This window comes from Coffea arabica, chromosome 7c (assembly GCF_036785885.1).
Source record: "Coffea arabica cultivar ET-39 chromosome 7c, Coffea Arabica ET-39 HiFi, whole genome shotgun sequence".
Lineage (NCBI taxonomy): Eukaryota > Viridiplantae > Streptophyta > Magnoliopsida > Gentianales > Rubiaceae > Coffea > Coffea arabica.
The window spans coordinates 7,564,254-7,579,398 of record NC_092322.1 but is presented as its reverse complement, the minus strand read 5'-3'; the positions used below and the strand labels follow the sequence as shown (position 1 = coordinate 7,579,398).

The window sequence follows — 15,145 nt, the reverse complement described above, 5'->3', positions numbered from 1 at the left end:
ATTTTGCAACTTTTGTATTTCGTTTTCCTCCTGACTAAATCTCAAATCCAAAAGAAATACTATGTCAATAGGATCGGACCAATCCGAACTCGATCTGTTCAACCCAAAAAAAGTTCATTGAGTCTAAGATTTAATTGAATTGAGCAGAACTTGTGCTTAAATATTATGTCTAAACTAACTATGAGTTGAGTTTGGGTCATACTAAACTCAGACCTGATTAAACCCAGCCCATATATGCGTATAATTACATATGTAAAATATACACTCCATTCATCCCATTTTATATGTCATGATTTTTATTTTGATTTGTCCCAAAATACTTGTCATGATTTAAAAGAAAAATAAATGAAATCCAATTTTTCTATTATACCCTTAATACAACTCTCAAGATAAAGCATTTATGTGATATTCTCTTAATAAATCATGTTACGAACTATCTTTTTTGTTTTTAGGTAGTTGTGCCTTATTAAAAATTCCAAACTTAACTTACTAAATTTTAAGGTTTAATTGAAGGGCAATAATGAAAAGACATTTTTTAGTAGTTTATGTGGTTTAGTCAAAATTTATTTTTCTTAAACTGTGTGCAAAGTTGACCATGATATATAAAATGAGATGAAGGGAGTATAATAATAGCTATAATTTTTAATTATACATATTGTGGCATAAAATGTTAATAATTTACACATAAATTTGTATTAATTCATATTTATAAAAAATATATTATATATAATTATGTATTTAATTATGAGTTTGGACCAAATCCAATATAAGCCTGAAACTCATATAATAGTGTGACCTTAGTTTGAGTGTTTTAATATCAATTAGAATTCAAAAGTTCAAAATCTAAAAATTCATCTAATTTATGAGCGGAGTTTGAACTTGCTAAAACTCGACTCAAAAAATCCAATTGACATCTCTATCCAAAAGTAGGAATAGATTGACAAACAAACATTCTGGGCAAAAATCAGCCTCGCATGTGAGCTTTACGTGGGTTGTGCAAGGGTTTAATTTAGATACGGGCTCGAGCCTAAGAAAGTGTCAAGCAAACTAGGCCCAATTGTCAAATTTAACCAATGATGAGCTGAAATCCACTAAGAGAGGGGTTATATTGTTCATTCTGATCAAAATACCTGTGTTGGATTTTTTTTTTTTTTTTGATAATGAAACTGAATTTCGTTAAAGTAAATCTGCATTTGCAGCGTACAAAATCTCCTTTGAAAAGTTTACAAACCAAACGTGACTTCCCTCAAGTGACAGAGACAAATGAGACAATAAATGAGTAGGAACATTGTTCTTCCTTCTTACATGCGAAACCCGTATGTAACAAAAATCCTTCAACACATCTCTAATGCCTCTAATCAAGTTACCTAACACCGATAAGTCAAGACTCGTACTATTGATTCTCTGGACAATGCCCAAGGCATCCCCTTCTAGAATGAGGTGAGAAATACCAAAATCTTTGCTCTGCATTAAGGGCCTCAGAAACTCTTTGCAGCCATTAAAGCTTCCACTTGTCCCTGATGGTCTCTCACCACCACAACTCCAATTCCAGCCCCAGTATCAGAGAAGGCTCCATCAACATTTATTTTTAAAATACCTTCTTCTGGAGCTACCTACTTGGCCAGATTATCAGTCTTTGCAGTGTAAATTTCAATACTCCTGCAAGAAATCTACTGCATATTCACCAACTCTGAGCGCATGCATCCCTTACTTTTCCTTCAAAAATCCTCTTATTTCTGCATCTCCAAATTAGCCGAGTAATTATTGCTGCTAACCCTGCTTCTTGTTTTCCTTGTGAATTCATAACCCAACCAAACCATTCCTTGAAATTAGGGGCAAAAGAGTTCTCCAACTACTTCTGTTTGTCAAGTCCTTTCCACACTTATTGGGCAAACTCACACTCAAAAAAATATGTGTTTATCAGTTTCCATTTCATACCCACAGCATCTGCAATTTTTATTTTCACATCTTATTCTAGCATTTAAATTATGTCCAATGGGTAAAATACCTGAACATGCCCTCCATATGAACACTCTGACTTTTGGAGGAATGTTTAGATGCCATAATCCATTCCAAAAGTTCTTTTCCTTACCACTCGATGATAATCTCTCTTCACCTTTTCCCAGATTTTTAGAGTTTCTTGCCAAATGATGTGCTGATTTAACATCAAATATTCCATTCCTTGAATAATGCCATACTATCTTATCATGTGGCCAACATGCTGACAGAGGAATTTTCTTAATCAACTCCGCTTCATGTTTCAGAAACAAGGCATTAAGGAGGTGCATTTTTCACCTTTTAGATTCATAATCAATGAGATCTCTTACTCTTGCCTCCGGCCATAAATGCTTTGAAAGCTGAGCTACTCTAAATGATGTTGGAACTGGTATCCATGGATCGCCCCAAATGTGAATGGCATCACCATTTCCCACTCTCCATAAAATTACTTTATTAAGCAGCTTCCTTCCCTCCAAGATACTTCTCCATAAGTAGGAAGAATTTGACCCAATCTTAGCCGAGAGAAACTCGGTTTTAACAAAGTACTTTGCCTTTAGAACTCTTGCTACCAAAGAATCTAGATTTTTGATTAACCTCCACCCTTACTTTGCTAAGAGTGCTAGATTGAAAGATTCCATGTCCCTGAAACCCATGTCACTCTCTGTCTTTGGTTTGCATAAAATTTCCCGCTTTAATCAGCATATTTTCTTCTCCTTACCCGTTTGGCCCCATCAGAAACTCCTTATGAGCGATGTGATATTGTTATACTATAAGCGTTTTGTGAGTCGGAAACAAGACATTATGTATGTTGGAATAGCTTGAACCACCGATTTGATCAGCACTTCTTTTCCAGCTCGTGACAAGATTTTCTCCATCCAGCCTTTGAGTTTACCCCATATTCTATTTTTGATAAAAGCAAAGACTTCATTTTTTGATCTGCCAATCATATACGGCATTTCTAAGTATACGCCTTTCCCATCATCAACACAGATTCTTCTGCATTTCTTCTGATATGTTCTTGTCACAATAGAGTCGCGATTTACCAAGATTCACCTTCTGCCCCAATGCCCTTTCATAAGTTTTAAGGGCTTCCATAATTGCTTGAATACCATGTTCATTAGCTTTGACAAAGAACAAGCTGTCGTCAGCAAATAAAAGATGGGAAATTAAAGGGCCTCTATTACCCAATCTTATTTCGTTCCAAAGGCCCTGTCTTTCCATTTTCTTGATAAGAGATGAAAGTCCATCAGCACATAAAATAAATGAATAAGGCGATAAAGGATCGCCTTGTCTTAAACCTCTGGAAGGAGTGAAACAACCAGATTGGTTCCCGTTAATTGAAATTGAGAAAGAAATTGATCTCACACATTCCATTACCAGTCTGCTCCATTTCTTTGGGAACCCCGTAGCATTAAGCATATACTCCAGAAAATTCCATTCTGCTCTGTCATATGTTTTACTCATGTCAAACTTCAAGGCTAGGTACTTGTCTTGATTCTCCTTTCGATGGTCCAGCCAATGAAACATCTCAACTGCCACAATCCTTGCAATAAATCTAAGTTCGTGTATTCATATGCTATGTTTGGTATATAATGTAATATAATAACGTGTGTCCCTTGGGACCGGTAGAAAAGCATATAACATATTCACACACACATTTATTTGCACTCAATTGAATTTCACCTGTTAAAAAATATTTTTAATAAGTGGTTAATGAGCATTTTTTAGTCCACTTAATTTAAACCTTTGCATTTAAATACTGTCGATCCTAACAAGCACCAAGTTCATGGTTCATCAAGTGCTCTTACTTTCTTTCCCACCTGTAATAATCGCTTAATTAATGTTCACGGTCTATCATATAAAAGCTTAAAAAGGAAAAAGAAAAAGAAAAAGAAAAAGAACCTAGCGTCTTGGAAATTACTTTGAGAAATCTGAATAAAAGTTCATGCTTTGCTTCTGGCAACATACATTCTTATTCATGAAATCCACAACACTAATTTTGAGAATGCATAACACAAACAAGTAGTAATAGTAGTGAAACAACAAACTATGAGGTTTCAAGCAAAAATCTCGTCAATGGGCTTGGCCTCCAACTTGGCTTTCTCAACTGCTTGCAACTCTTGCTCCTTGGCCAGCTTCTTCAGCCTCGCAAGCTCAAGGTCCTTGCTCATTTTCTTCCTGTACATCTCTGAAAAGGTCATGGGAGCATCAAGCACCGCCTTCTCACCCTCACGGATCTTCAGTGGATACACAGTTGCCTCTGGTGCCGGGTTCTGAAATGTGGCTATGGACAACCTGCTACAATTTGAGTTTACCACAGCCTGATGATCTGCGTTCTTGAACCTCCCGTTGCTCAAGTACTGTCCAAGCCAAGCAGCAAATAAGGATTCACAACTAAGGTTCATCATGGATTACTATCTCAAACTGCACGCACTCACACACACACACACACACATTATCAACAATAGGGAAAACAACAATTGTTCTCAATCGCTTTCAAGTATTAAGACCACTGATATCTTCTGAAGCAGGAGTTTACCACCTAGCTACAGCTGCAGATCAATTTGAGAATGGAATTCTAACATCTTGCGAGTCAATTACGAGGAGATTTAGTTTACTTACATGGCCATGGTCACCAAGGTTAACAACAAAAGCACCATCAACAGGCTGGACGGTAATCCAGGTCTTGCCACCGTCCCTGGTGGCCTGAAGCCCACCAACTTGGTCCTGTAACAAGAGAGTGATGGTTCCAGGGTCGGTGTGGCGTTTGAGGCCCAATGTGAGGTCAGGCTGTGGACACTTTGGGTAAAAGTTCACCACAACTTTTTGGTCCATGTCCACACATGCATTAGTTAAGGCTTCCTTTTCCAATCCCATTGCCTCTGACAATACCTCCAACAGTTTACATGCCAGCTCCATCAACTTCTCACTATATTTCTCTGTCACAGCCCTCCATGCCTCTGGCCTGTCTGGCCACCTTGAGTAATCCCTTGCCCGAATTGGATAGGAAAAATATGTCACAATCTCACGCCAGTCTTGCACAGTTTCACCCTGCATAATTGTTTCAAGATCATGCATCCATTTGGCCAATTTAGTTCAATTGGATTCAGACTTGAAATCAAGAATCGTCCATCTCTCCTCACCATTACAATTTGTGGTTGCGTGCTTAATTGACACGAGCCAATTACTGATATTATAGAATTTCGAGACTTGAATTCATGAAAATTTGTCCAGTGTAGTCATTAACAAACCAGAAGAGATAAAAAAGGAAGAAGAGTATGATCCAAAAATGCATGATATATACCTGTAGATGGCTTGAGACGATAAATCCCCCTTTCTTGCCGCCTGACATATCGAATCGGAGCTTCTCTTCAGGTGGCAAAGCGAAGAATTCTCTAGCGAGGCGGGTCATGTCAGAAATGAGTTTGTCATCAACCCCATGATCAATAACCTGGAAAATCCCCCAGTCTTCGCAGGCTTCCACAATCTTTTTACAAATTTCAGGTCTTGCACCGTCAGTGTCATCAAGACCCTTTAAAGAAATGATAGGAATCTCATTGCTGAATTGGTTGTAGGCCACTTTGGGACGTTCATCTTCATCCCTGATGAAACTTGACTGAAGCGTCTTCTCCTCTGCTAGAGCTGTGAGAGTTGAGGGAGCCATCTGTCTCACTGTTTCAGTTTGTCAGCTTTCTTTCTTGTTTTGCCCACACTCGATACGATGAATTAATTATCGGCGGAGCAACACGATTCTTGTGATGAAGAACAACAATAATGTTTTTTGATTCATATATATAGAGAGTGGTTGGTAAGTCTATATTGAACGGCTATTAGGAATTTTGGTTTGGGAAGGTTAGATTGATTGAACGGCTCAGGTTTGTAGCAAGAGGAGGAGGGGAAATGCAATGGCGTGGCAGCTAGCTACCCTTCTTGGAGACAACTACCAACACGTGGACATCCGGATACAGCATGGCCGGCTTTGTGATACTTGAATTAGCATATGATCTTTGCTTGCGTTAATGGTTTGCTTGGTACTAATTCTCACTACTTGGCTTGGCTTGGAAATTGAGATTCTACATCAAAGAAAGCAAATGATGACTAATTTGAGCAAAGTGATGCGTCTGCATATTATCGGATTCCCGACCAGAAATGCATTCTCCATACAGATGTTGTTAACTCCCTCTAGAGGAGCTGGCCACTACATTAATTATGGGGTGGGATGTAAAGGCCATCACATTAATTATGGGGTGAGATGTAAAGGGTTCAAATCTTACTTCTCATTAACGTGCCTTTATATAAGAATTGTTTTAAATCTATACGGGTGCGAGGTATACTCGAACCACCTCCTAGAACAGAGTCCTCCTATAAGAGTAGAAGTAGATTAGATTACACTTGATATGCTGTTATAAAAAAAAAAATACAGATGTTGTTGACGCCTAACGGATAGGCAAGCGTGAGTTAAGAGACTGTTAGGTACACATGAGAATGAGACATGAGGCCAAAGTGCAAGTTTCACATCTGCCCCCGACTTGACTGCGGAGTTGCCAGTAGTTAGGCTTAAACCAAGCAAAGCAAGTTTAGGTTTGATTTTCCTTTTCATTGTTTTTTTTATTTTGATGGGTTACTACTATATATTGAAGGCATCATCTGGGAAGCTTAATTAGAAGACTAGAGATTATAACTAATTTGCTTTGTTTGTAGACAGATTTTTGTTGTGTTACAGTAAACAGTAACAAACAAGCTGAAAATGTCAAGGCCAAATGCAGTCTGCTGCTTCAGCTCTGAGACCAATTTAGCAATGAGTCGATTAGATGAGGTTCAAAGAAATCAACCTATAAAATCACGTTTTCAAGAAATTTATTGGCGTGCAGCCTTTCCATATTTTTGAGGTAGTTTTTGGGTGTCCTCGACGTTATTCTAATAGAGGTTGTACACTTTTTTTCGTCTTCTTTTGAAGTGGGAGATTTTGAACAAAGTATCTCCTATTTATAATTCATCCATCTTATTATCTAATGCAATCCTTGTCAAAGGGCTAGTTTATTTTTTTTTTTTTTTTTTTTTTTCCCGAGGGGTAGTTGACCTGCTAAACCCTGAGTGACTATTTTTCCCCAAATGTTCCAAAATGGCTCTTTGCGGACATAGGCAGTGACAGAGTTAGCCCATAACATGTCTCCGCGTTGCTCGTCCTAATATAACGAGAAAAAAAGTTTCAACAAGGCCCATTAAAGGGTTTACTATCGTTTTTTTTTATGCGACCGAGAAAATGAAATAAACCCTTCCCGTTAGTGAAATAGAAAGGTTGAGCCCACAACTATTTGGGCCGATTGTCTAATATTTAAGACAAATCAAGAACATTGGTAAACCTTTGTTTTTTGAACTAACCTTTTCTTAATTTCTTTACCGTGCGTTCGATAAAATTAAAAATTTAAATTTAAATTCATTAAATTACTGAATTATAAGTATTAAATTTTATACATTTGAGTGTATATCACATTAAGTGATAAGTGAATAGTTTATCACTTATTTATTAGAGTATTTTTTGCCTATGAAATTCAGTGTCATTTAATTAATTCAGATTTTTTATTCTAGTTTTGATTATCGAAAGTGTCCGAACATATTAAAATATGAACCCATATTAAGTTTAAATATTGAATTAGATTATCAAACGAGTGGACTTCCCAAATATAAAATAAATGGATCGAAGATGGCCTCATCCCAACCATAAAAAGGTAAATTTTTCTCTCTTTTGACCAAAACAATAAACGGCATTTATTGAAGACGGCCGTTTGTAGAATAAATGCAATTAGACTTTCACAAGTATCTCCGCCAGTCAAATGTGTTTTGTCTTCAAAAACAATAATAATTTATTTGTTTCAGAAAGCGCGTCCAAAAGGGTGAATAATGAGCACAGTTACAGCTTGCTTGGCACAAACCTTAATATTCCAGGGTGGCAAATTGTGAGATACTACTATTTTATTGGTCTGAGAACTACCAATTCACAGAAAGAGACTGCTGGCAAACCATAAACAATCGGCAATGCTGGCATTTGCATGGGCAGAATTTCAAGGAGATGAGTCGTACATGCTCATAAAATAGTTAGATGAAGGCATTTATTCCAATTTCACAGATGCTTCCTCTTGTCACCTTTGCACTTGTGCAACCATTAATATTGCCCACCCACAAATCGATGAGTGTAATGTCTCCATTGATGAGTGTATCTCGAATGCCACTCTAAATTACAAGCTGACCTTAGCCATTTTTTGCTATATTAATAAATTGGTTATCCCTGCTTGCTCGAGGCAACCTTCTCAGCAATTTCCTGCTCAATTTAGCCCAAGCCGTGTTACAAACTTTTAGTGATTGGTGAGGCAAGTGGGAAAATGTTCCCGCCCTTGCTTAAGCCTAACCCCAGCTCCTAAGTTCCTAAATCCTAACTCCATAGGACCACCACTTTTGTCCTTGTACTATCCTCTGGCTATATATACATCTCTCCTGTCCCTCATTTCCTCCTCACATCCCATCTGATCTCACTAGCTGTAGCGAGTAGCAAATCCATCTACATATTGCCCATTGCTCTCATCTTCTTGCTGCTAATAAATACTACTGATACTGTAGTTGTGTGTTTTTCTTAGACGATGGCAATTCTCAAAGCCTGTGCTTTCCTCATTTTGAGTGCTCTTCTGCTGATCCACCTCACTGACGCTGCCCAAGTGGTACAATCTCCCTTTATGCACTGACGGCGTAATCAGTAACCTTTTCTGGCAATTTGGAATAACCCGTTTGTGTGAATAATTTTGGCAGGTGAGCAAAGGGGTTCCAAGTCCAAGTCCGAGCCCTCTGCCAGCCCCCAAGCCGATAGGTACCGTGAACTTGGGTGAATTTGCATGACTTTAAATCTTCATCCCGTTAACTGTAGATTTCCCATCTGGGTTCAATGCGGATTTTCATTTGATTTGATTTTGTCGTGTACTAATTCAGATTGTGGTGCTGCTTGTGGTTATCGATGCTCGAAGACAAAGAGGCCTAATCTTTGCAAGAGGGCTTGCGGGAGCTGCTGTGCCAAGTGCAGCTGCGTCCCGCCTGGAACTTCTGGCAACTACGAAGCCTGTCCCTGCTATTACAACCTCACCACAGTCATCAAATCCACCGGAAAGGTTGTCCGCAAATGTCCTTGAGTACTTCTCCGCTCAGGATTTGCTCTGCAAAACAAGTGTGTGTGCACATAAAGAAAGAATAAGAGAGAGCCTCTGCTATAGCGCTCTCATTATATATTTTTCTTCCAATTTAATTATATTCATTGTTGCGAGAGGCTATTCTATTATTATCGTTGATCAATCAAAGTGGAATCAGTAGCCTGCTAGCTAATTCTCAAATCTCTTTGTTGATGGGTCTTCCCTCCAAAATCCAAATTCATTCTTGTTTACGCTGCGAGTATTTGCGATGCTAAACGAGAGTCCCCTATCGTCCCCAGCCCCCCACTTACCCTAAGGTGTTTATTAGTTAGCGGGAAGACACCAAGCCCGTTTAAATGAAGGAAGGACTACTAACTCCATCCTTCTTATTCTAAGAAGGAAGGAAGGAAGGACGGACGGATTATGATGGTTTCTATAGCTAAATTTGTCAATAGCAATAATAAAAAAGTTAATGGCATTTAAGAGTCACACTCTCCCCCCGGTCAAGGGTCATGATACCATCTGAAATTTACTGAAGTGGGAGGGAGTAGTAGTACTACTGTTTTGCAATTCAAGAGCTAAAAATAATTGTGAGCATCTAATAATTTTGAGATAAGATAAAAAGATCATTATTAATAAAGATCAAATAGTAATTAAAAAATGTGTTTGTAGTGTAATTAATTTTTTTCCAAATAATAACTTATCCATGTGACGAGTCAAGTATTTAATTATGAGAAAATCCCCTTATAGATCTGTCAAGCAAATGCCCAATGAATGAACACTCCCTAGTAAATTAAAATATTGTTCATGTGTTAAATATTATTCGGTTTGTTTGGATTGTAAGTTATTTGAGATATTTTTACTGTAGCACTTTTTATGATGTGATGTATGTGAGATAAAAAGGTAATTAAGAAGGTAAAATTATGATGTGATGTATGTGAGATAAAAAGGTAATTAAGAAGGTAAAAAGATGTATTGAAAATTGTAATGATGATGTAAGCAAATATATTTGGGAAAATAAAGGTCAATCCAAACAAACCCAATATTGTTTTTAAAACAAAATTAAAATCAGAAAAATGTATGAATTCACACCGATAGGTTAAATATAATTTAAATGTATTCACAAAAAATCGGACATTCATTAGAGAAAAAATCTTATTTAATTATGATACCACTCTTTTTAACTCCTCCCAACCCCAAATGTTTATATGACAATTTGTCGTTTTATGGGGGCAACAGTATCCAATTTCAAAATGGTATGGGTCAGTCCCACCAAATCCAAAATGGTACAACTAGCCGGTGAGCTTTTGAATGAATCAGGTGGACAGATGTTCACCTTTACCAGTGTTCTCAGGGCAGGTAGGTCTGACTCTGATCAAATGTCAGAAACAACGAATCCCCGGCGACCCGCGGTCCACGCCCCTAGCTGTCACCCTAGCTCCGTTTTTAGTGAACTTTCACTGTACAACATGCACCATTATTATTACGGTTACGTCTACGGTGGAAAGTTCACCTTTCTGCCCATAGTAGGCAGAACCAATGCAAGGAGGCCAGCTGTGCTATGTGGGGACGCACAAAGAAGGACATCCGAGCACCACTGGAGAAAGCCGGTTTGGCTTGGATGAAAAACGTTATATATTTTAAAATTACAATAAAAGTCCTCTTAAAAATTTATTCATCATCTAATGCCCAATACTTATATTTGATAAATTAAAATAGTTAATTAAATATTCTATTATAATATAAACAACTATATGTCATTGAGTTGATTGAATGATATTTTCTTTTTTTTTTTTGTATTTCAATTAGTTGTCAATTAAGTTTCAATTGAAATAAATATTTTATAATTATTTAAATTATCAATTTAAGATGAGCATAAATATAAATACATTAAATTGTATTATTGAAATATTTGATTTAATATAAAAGAAATTTTAGTGGAAAAAAGAGAATTTTAATTTGAGTGCATAGTAACTTTAATTGTAAACATTATAACGCAAATTGTTGTATGACTTGTGTATATGAGTTTCAATTGGTTATGGTTAGGCATTGTAATTATAATAACAAGTAAATGTGATTACTAATATAAAGGACTCACATGAATTTTTAAAAAATTTCTTGTATTTCTTCTTGTCTTTCTTTTATATTAAATCAAATATTTCAATAATACAATTTAATGTATTTATATTTATGCTCATCTTAAATTGATAATTTAAATAATTATAAAATATTTATTTCAATTGAAACTTAATTGACAACTAATTGAAATACAAAAAAAAATATATCATTCAATCAACTCAATGACATATAGTTGTTTATATTATAATAGAATATTTAATTAACTATTTTAATTTATCAAATATAAGTATTGGGCATTAGATGATGAACAAATTTTTAAGAGGACTTTTATTGTAATTTTAAAATATATAACGTTTTTCATCCAAGCCAAACCGGCTTTCTCTAGTGGTGCTCGGATGTCCTTCTTTGTGCGTCCCACATAGCACAGCTGGCCTCCTTGCATTGGTTCTGCCTACTATGGGCAGAAAGGTGAACTTTACACCGTAGACGCAACCTTATTATTACTTACTACATCCAGAACTATATATATGATCATCATGCATCCAGAACTATCTCCAGTGTACGGAGGTGGAAGACAGATCATTGCCTGCTCGGATACAGCTGGCCTGCGGGATGTTCTATTTTTTTAGAAATTTTTGTGAAAAAAAAATATATTGTAAAATTTTAATAAATAATATATGCACGGTAAAAAGATGATCGAGAAATATATTTTTATTAAAAAAAATAAAGTAAAATAAAATTTATGCATACTCCAAATAAAATGCAGTCCAATTTTCTATACCTGATTTTACTAATAATAAATAGTAATTGGTCACATTATACGTAATAAAAAAAAATTTATGCGCCAACTTTAGTGAGACTAGTGGTATAAGTAAATATCTAATGAAATTTCCTAATTCGCTTTGCTCAAATTCTTGTGGGATTTGGCAAAATATTGGAAGGCATTATCGACGCAAATTGTAAAGAGGAGAGGGTCGTAGTAGTAACTAAGGTCCAGAAGATGGACAGGGAAGTAAAGGACAGGCTGTATCCGTCTTTGGACAGGTGTGTGAAACAATTCCCAGATTTCCTTTTGCCTTTTTGTCCGGGAAATAAATAGGAATATCAAATAAGTACCGGGCATTGGGCTGATAGGACGTCGCAGACTTGAACTATTGGGCTCTAAATGACATGCCCATTTGTGACTGGGCTCTGAGCATCCAACGTGCCCAGTAAAACCAAATAAATGGGTAGTACCTCCAGGCCTGGCCTGCCTCTGCCTCCATTCAAATCTCAACGGCTAGTTACGTAACGCCGCCTTATCACGCTCTAACGGTCACATTTTCCGTCTCCGAAGTCCCAATTTCTCAATTGATATTTGTATAAGACCATCACCTTTCTGCCCACAAAACATCTCCTTCTTCCTTTCTTACAATTTGTGTCAATCCATCTGCTTTCATCCCTCATCGGAAAAGTTCAATTTTTTCTGCAGCCAAGACGTAATCTTCTTATTTCTTTTTTTTTTTTTTTCTCTCTTGGTTTTCCACAATTCCAATGGAGACTCCATCATCGACGAGAAGAGTCACAAGATCACAAACCGTGGCCGCTGCTGCCGCAAACAGCAGTGCTACTAGCGTTTCCACATTAAGTAAATATAACAGTTCAATTCCATTTTTTTTTCCCTCTGTGCAAAATAAGAGATTGTGGGATAAGAAATTTAAGGACTTGATTTTGATTTTTCTTGTTTCTTGGGTTTCAGGGAAAATTGAAGAATCTGAAACTGGTTTGACAAAATCAAGACACAGAAAGAACGGGAAGCAGCAAGATCGCTCAGCCCTGATTGATATCACCAATGATTCTCCAATAGTTGGGCTTGCAATGGGAAGTTTGGAGACGCCATCGTCAGCCATGTCCAAGAAAAGATTTAGCAGCAGAGCGAAGCATGATGGCACTCCTGGTTCAGGGGAAGCACTTTTGAGGGGGCAAGTCAAGACTTTACTGCAGAAAGTTGAAGAAGAGGCTGAGCTCTCCAAATTGTCTTCGGAAAATAGGCCTTTCCTCCACCTCCAAGGCTTCATTAATTCTCCTTTGACTCTTGCAGCCCCTACACCAGCGAATACCCCACAAATCCTGAACGTCTCTGCCAATGGCAGTTCCCACAACAGTGGGTTGGCTTCTTTAACCCAATCTCCTGTAGAAGAAAATTTTATCATTTCTCAGGTTTTTTTCATCTTCTAATCTTTTTTATTCCTTTTAAATTATGAGAAACTAAATTTGTATTTTCTTGTATTCTTCGTCTTTATATGGCCCTTTTTTTAATTCATACCTTTTTGTTTTTTGGACTGATCATATAGATGGTTAGTGAGATTTTTGATGGAAAGAAACAAGAGGGTAATCAGTCCGACAAGAGTTTGATGATTACAAGGTCTCTGATACTGGATTTTTCTGAAAAATCAGAAGGATCTGAATGTTCATCTGGGGTGACGTACCAAGGGGGAGAGAGTGAAGGCAAAGAAAGGGCAACCACTGATGATGATGATTCATCTATTTGGTCCATTCAGGTTAATGCAAGTACTATAGATGATCTAGAAGAAGATGATGAGGAAGGCCTTGATGAAGTTGAAGAGGAGTGTGACAATGACTACTATTATGATGATGAAGAAGAAGAAAAGGAAGATGATTTAGAATTGGTTGATGAACTGTGTGATGCAATCAGCAAGATCCGTGTGAATGGTGAGGGGACTATGGGAGAATTTGCTGGCAAGCACACTCGGTTTGTCTACAACAGTGATGACGAGCTCGAAGGAGAGGAGGAAGTTTGTGGTGTACAGAGTGAATCAGCATCAACTGCTTCACCAAGCGTCTTGAAATTGAAGGGCTTGCCAACACCAAAAGGGAAACACCTTCGCTTCCCTGATGACTGAGTTTCTCCAGTTAGTTCATTGTTGATTGTTTTGTCAAGGTGGAATTCTTGGTTGTCTTACTCGCGACAGCATCATTTCTCTTCTTTGTCTTCTCGTTGTTGATCTATTCTTTTGAACTTGTTTCCGGAATACTACAATACTCAATTCAGTTTTATCTCTCGCGAATTTTATGTTTTGGTTTACAATTTCTTAAAGTTGTTTTGAGTCAAAACTGGTGCTGAAAGATCATTTGGCCTCCAATTGTTTGGTGATGGAAGTAAGCTTCTGTTGGGAAGTGAATGAAACATAGCCTTTGGTTCACGAGGAGCCATGGAATTTTTGAGATAATGTCAGAATTTGCGAGAGCAATCATTTTCGTAGTCAGTAGTCGCACATCCTACTAAAAATGCAACATTTCACACAGAATCCAGGTAGCATGACAATTCAATTGCAAAATCTAATTTGTGCTCACTCGAAAGTTCCAAATTCTAAGATGAGTTGTATCATAGCCATCAATTTTCATGCAATAGTTGAATGTGTGTGTGTATTCACCTATTCGGTACCCCCCCCCCCCCCCCCAAAAAAAAAAATGTTAACACTCGGAAATAAAGATAATAGCTGCAAATGAAGTTTTGACTAAAAAAAGTAGGAGGATTACCACTACGGCCAGAATCTGCCTTCAATAAGTGAAATATAACTTTCATTGCTATCTGTTTCTCCCCTCGTCCTATTTTACTTCTCATGATCAACTTTGCACCCATCATCAAATAACTCAATCCATAATCACCCCTTAACTTAAATTCAAATTTTTGTTAGTTGTTTTTGAATTTTACATTGGTTCATTAGAGCATTTAATGTTTAAACATAATTTTAATGTTCTTTCTGGAAATTGAATGAAGGATAACCTGGAGAGCTGTTCATTTTCCTTTTAAGACCATGATAAATAAATTTGGCACAAACTAAAATAGAAATCAAGATTAATAAAATGGGCTGGAGAAAGAATATTATCCAAAG

The 15,145-nt window shown here is 37.0% G+C and overlaps 3 protein-coding genes across 3 annotated transcripts; 2 read left to right on the top strand and 1 right to left on the bottom strand.

Annotated features, from left to right (window-relative positions):
- Positions 1–3,906: 3,906 nt before the first annotated feature.
- Positions 3,907–5,853, bottom strand: LOC113702253 (naringenin,2-oxoglutarate 3-dioxygenase). The gene is made up of 3 exons (XM_027223367.2): positions 5,303–5,853; positions 4,621–5,049; positions 3,907–4,358 (listed from the first exon to the last, which is right to left on the bottom strand). Exons 1-3 carry the CDS (start codon positions 5,660–5,662, stop codon positions 4,056–4,058), a joined length of 1,092 nt encoding a protein of 363 aa, XP_027079168.2. The 5' UTR covers positions 5,663–5,853; the 3' UTR covers positions 3,907–4,055.
- Positions 5,854–8,051: 2,198 nt separating this feature from the next.
- LOC140010134 (cypmaclein-like) lies at positions 8,052–9,371 on the top strand. Its single transcript, XM_072056484.1, has 3 exons — positions 8,052–8,711; positions 8,800–8,857; positions 8,977–9,371. Exons 1-3 carry the CDS (start codon positions 8,634–8,636, stop codon positions 9,171–9,173), a joined length of 333 nt encoding a protein of 110 aa, XP_071912585.1. The 5' UTR covers positions 8,052–8,633; the 3' UTR covers positions 9,174–9,371.
- Positions 9,372–12,654: 3,283 nt separating this feature from the next.
- On the top strand, positions 12,655–14,306 carry LOC140010195 (uncharacterized). The gene is made up of 3 exons (XM_072056706.1): positions 12,655–12,876; positions 12,988–13,448; positions 13,583–14,306. The coding sequence occupies exons 1-3, from the start codon at positions 12,783–12,785 to the stop codon at positions 14,150–14,152; spliced, it is 1,125 nt and encodes a 374-aa protein (XP_071912807.1). The 5' UTR covers positions 12,655–12,782; the 3' UTR covers positions 14,153–14,306.
- Positions 14,307–15,145: the final 839 nt, after the last annotated feature.

Bases quoted from the DNA above. Each gene is read 5' to 3' on its own strand.
- LOC113702253 (XM_027223367.2), bottom strand. From the start codon at position 5,662: ATGGCTCCCTCAACTCTCACAGCTCTAGCAGAGGAGAAGACGCTTCAG. The intron at 5,050-5,302 runs GTATATATCATG...ACAATTATGCAG, and splicing joins TCGTCTCAAGCCATCTACAG to GGTGAAACTGTGCAAGACTG. The intron at 4,359-4,620 runs GTAAGTAAACTA...TGGCTTGGACAG, and splicing joins ACCTTGGTGACCATGGCCAT to TACTTGAGCAACGGGAGGTT.
- LOC140010134 (XM_072056484.1), top strand. From the start codon at position 8,634: ATGGCAATTCTCAAAGCCTGTGCTTTCCTCATTTTGAGTGCTCTTCTG. The intron at 8,712-8,799 runs GTACAATCTCCC...TAATTTTGGCAG, and splicing joins TCACTGACGCTGCCCAAGTG to GTGAGCAAAGGGGTTCCAAG. The intron at 8,858-8,976 runs GTACCGTGAACT...GTACTAATTCAG, and splicing joins GCCAGCCCCCAAGCCGATAG to ATTGTGGTGCTGCTTGTGGT.
- LOC140010195 (XM_072056706.1), top strand. From the start codon at position 12,783: ATGGAGACTCCATCATCGACGAGAAGAGTCACAAGATCACAAACCGTG. The intron at 12,877-12,987 runs GTAAATATAACA...CTTGGGTTTCAG, and splicing joins TACTAGCGTTTCCACATTAA to GGAAAATTGAAGAATCTGAA. The intron at 13,449-13,582 runs GTTTTTTTCATC...CTGATCATATAG, and splicing joins AAAATTTTATCATTTCTCAG to ATGGTTAGTGAGATTTTTGA.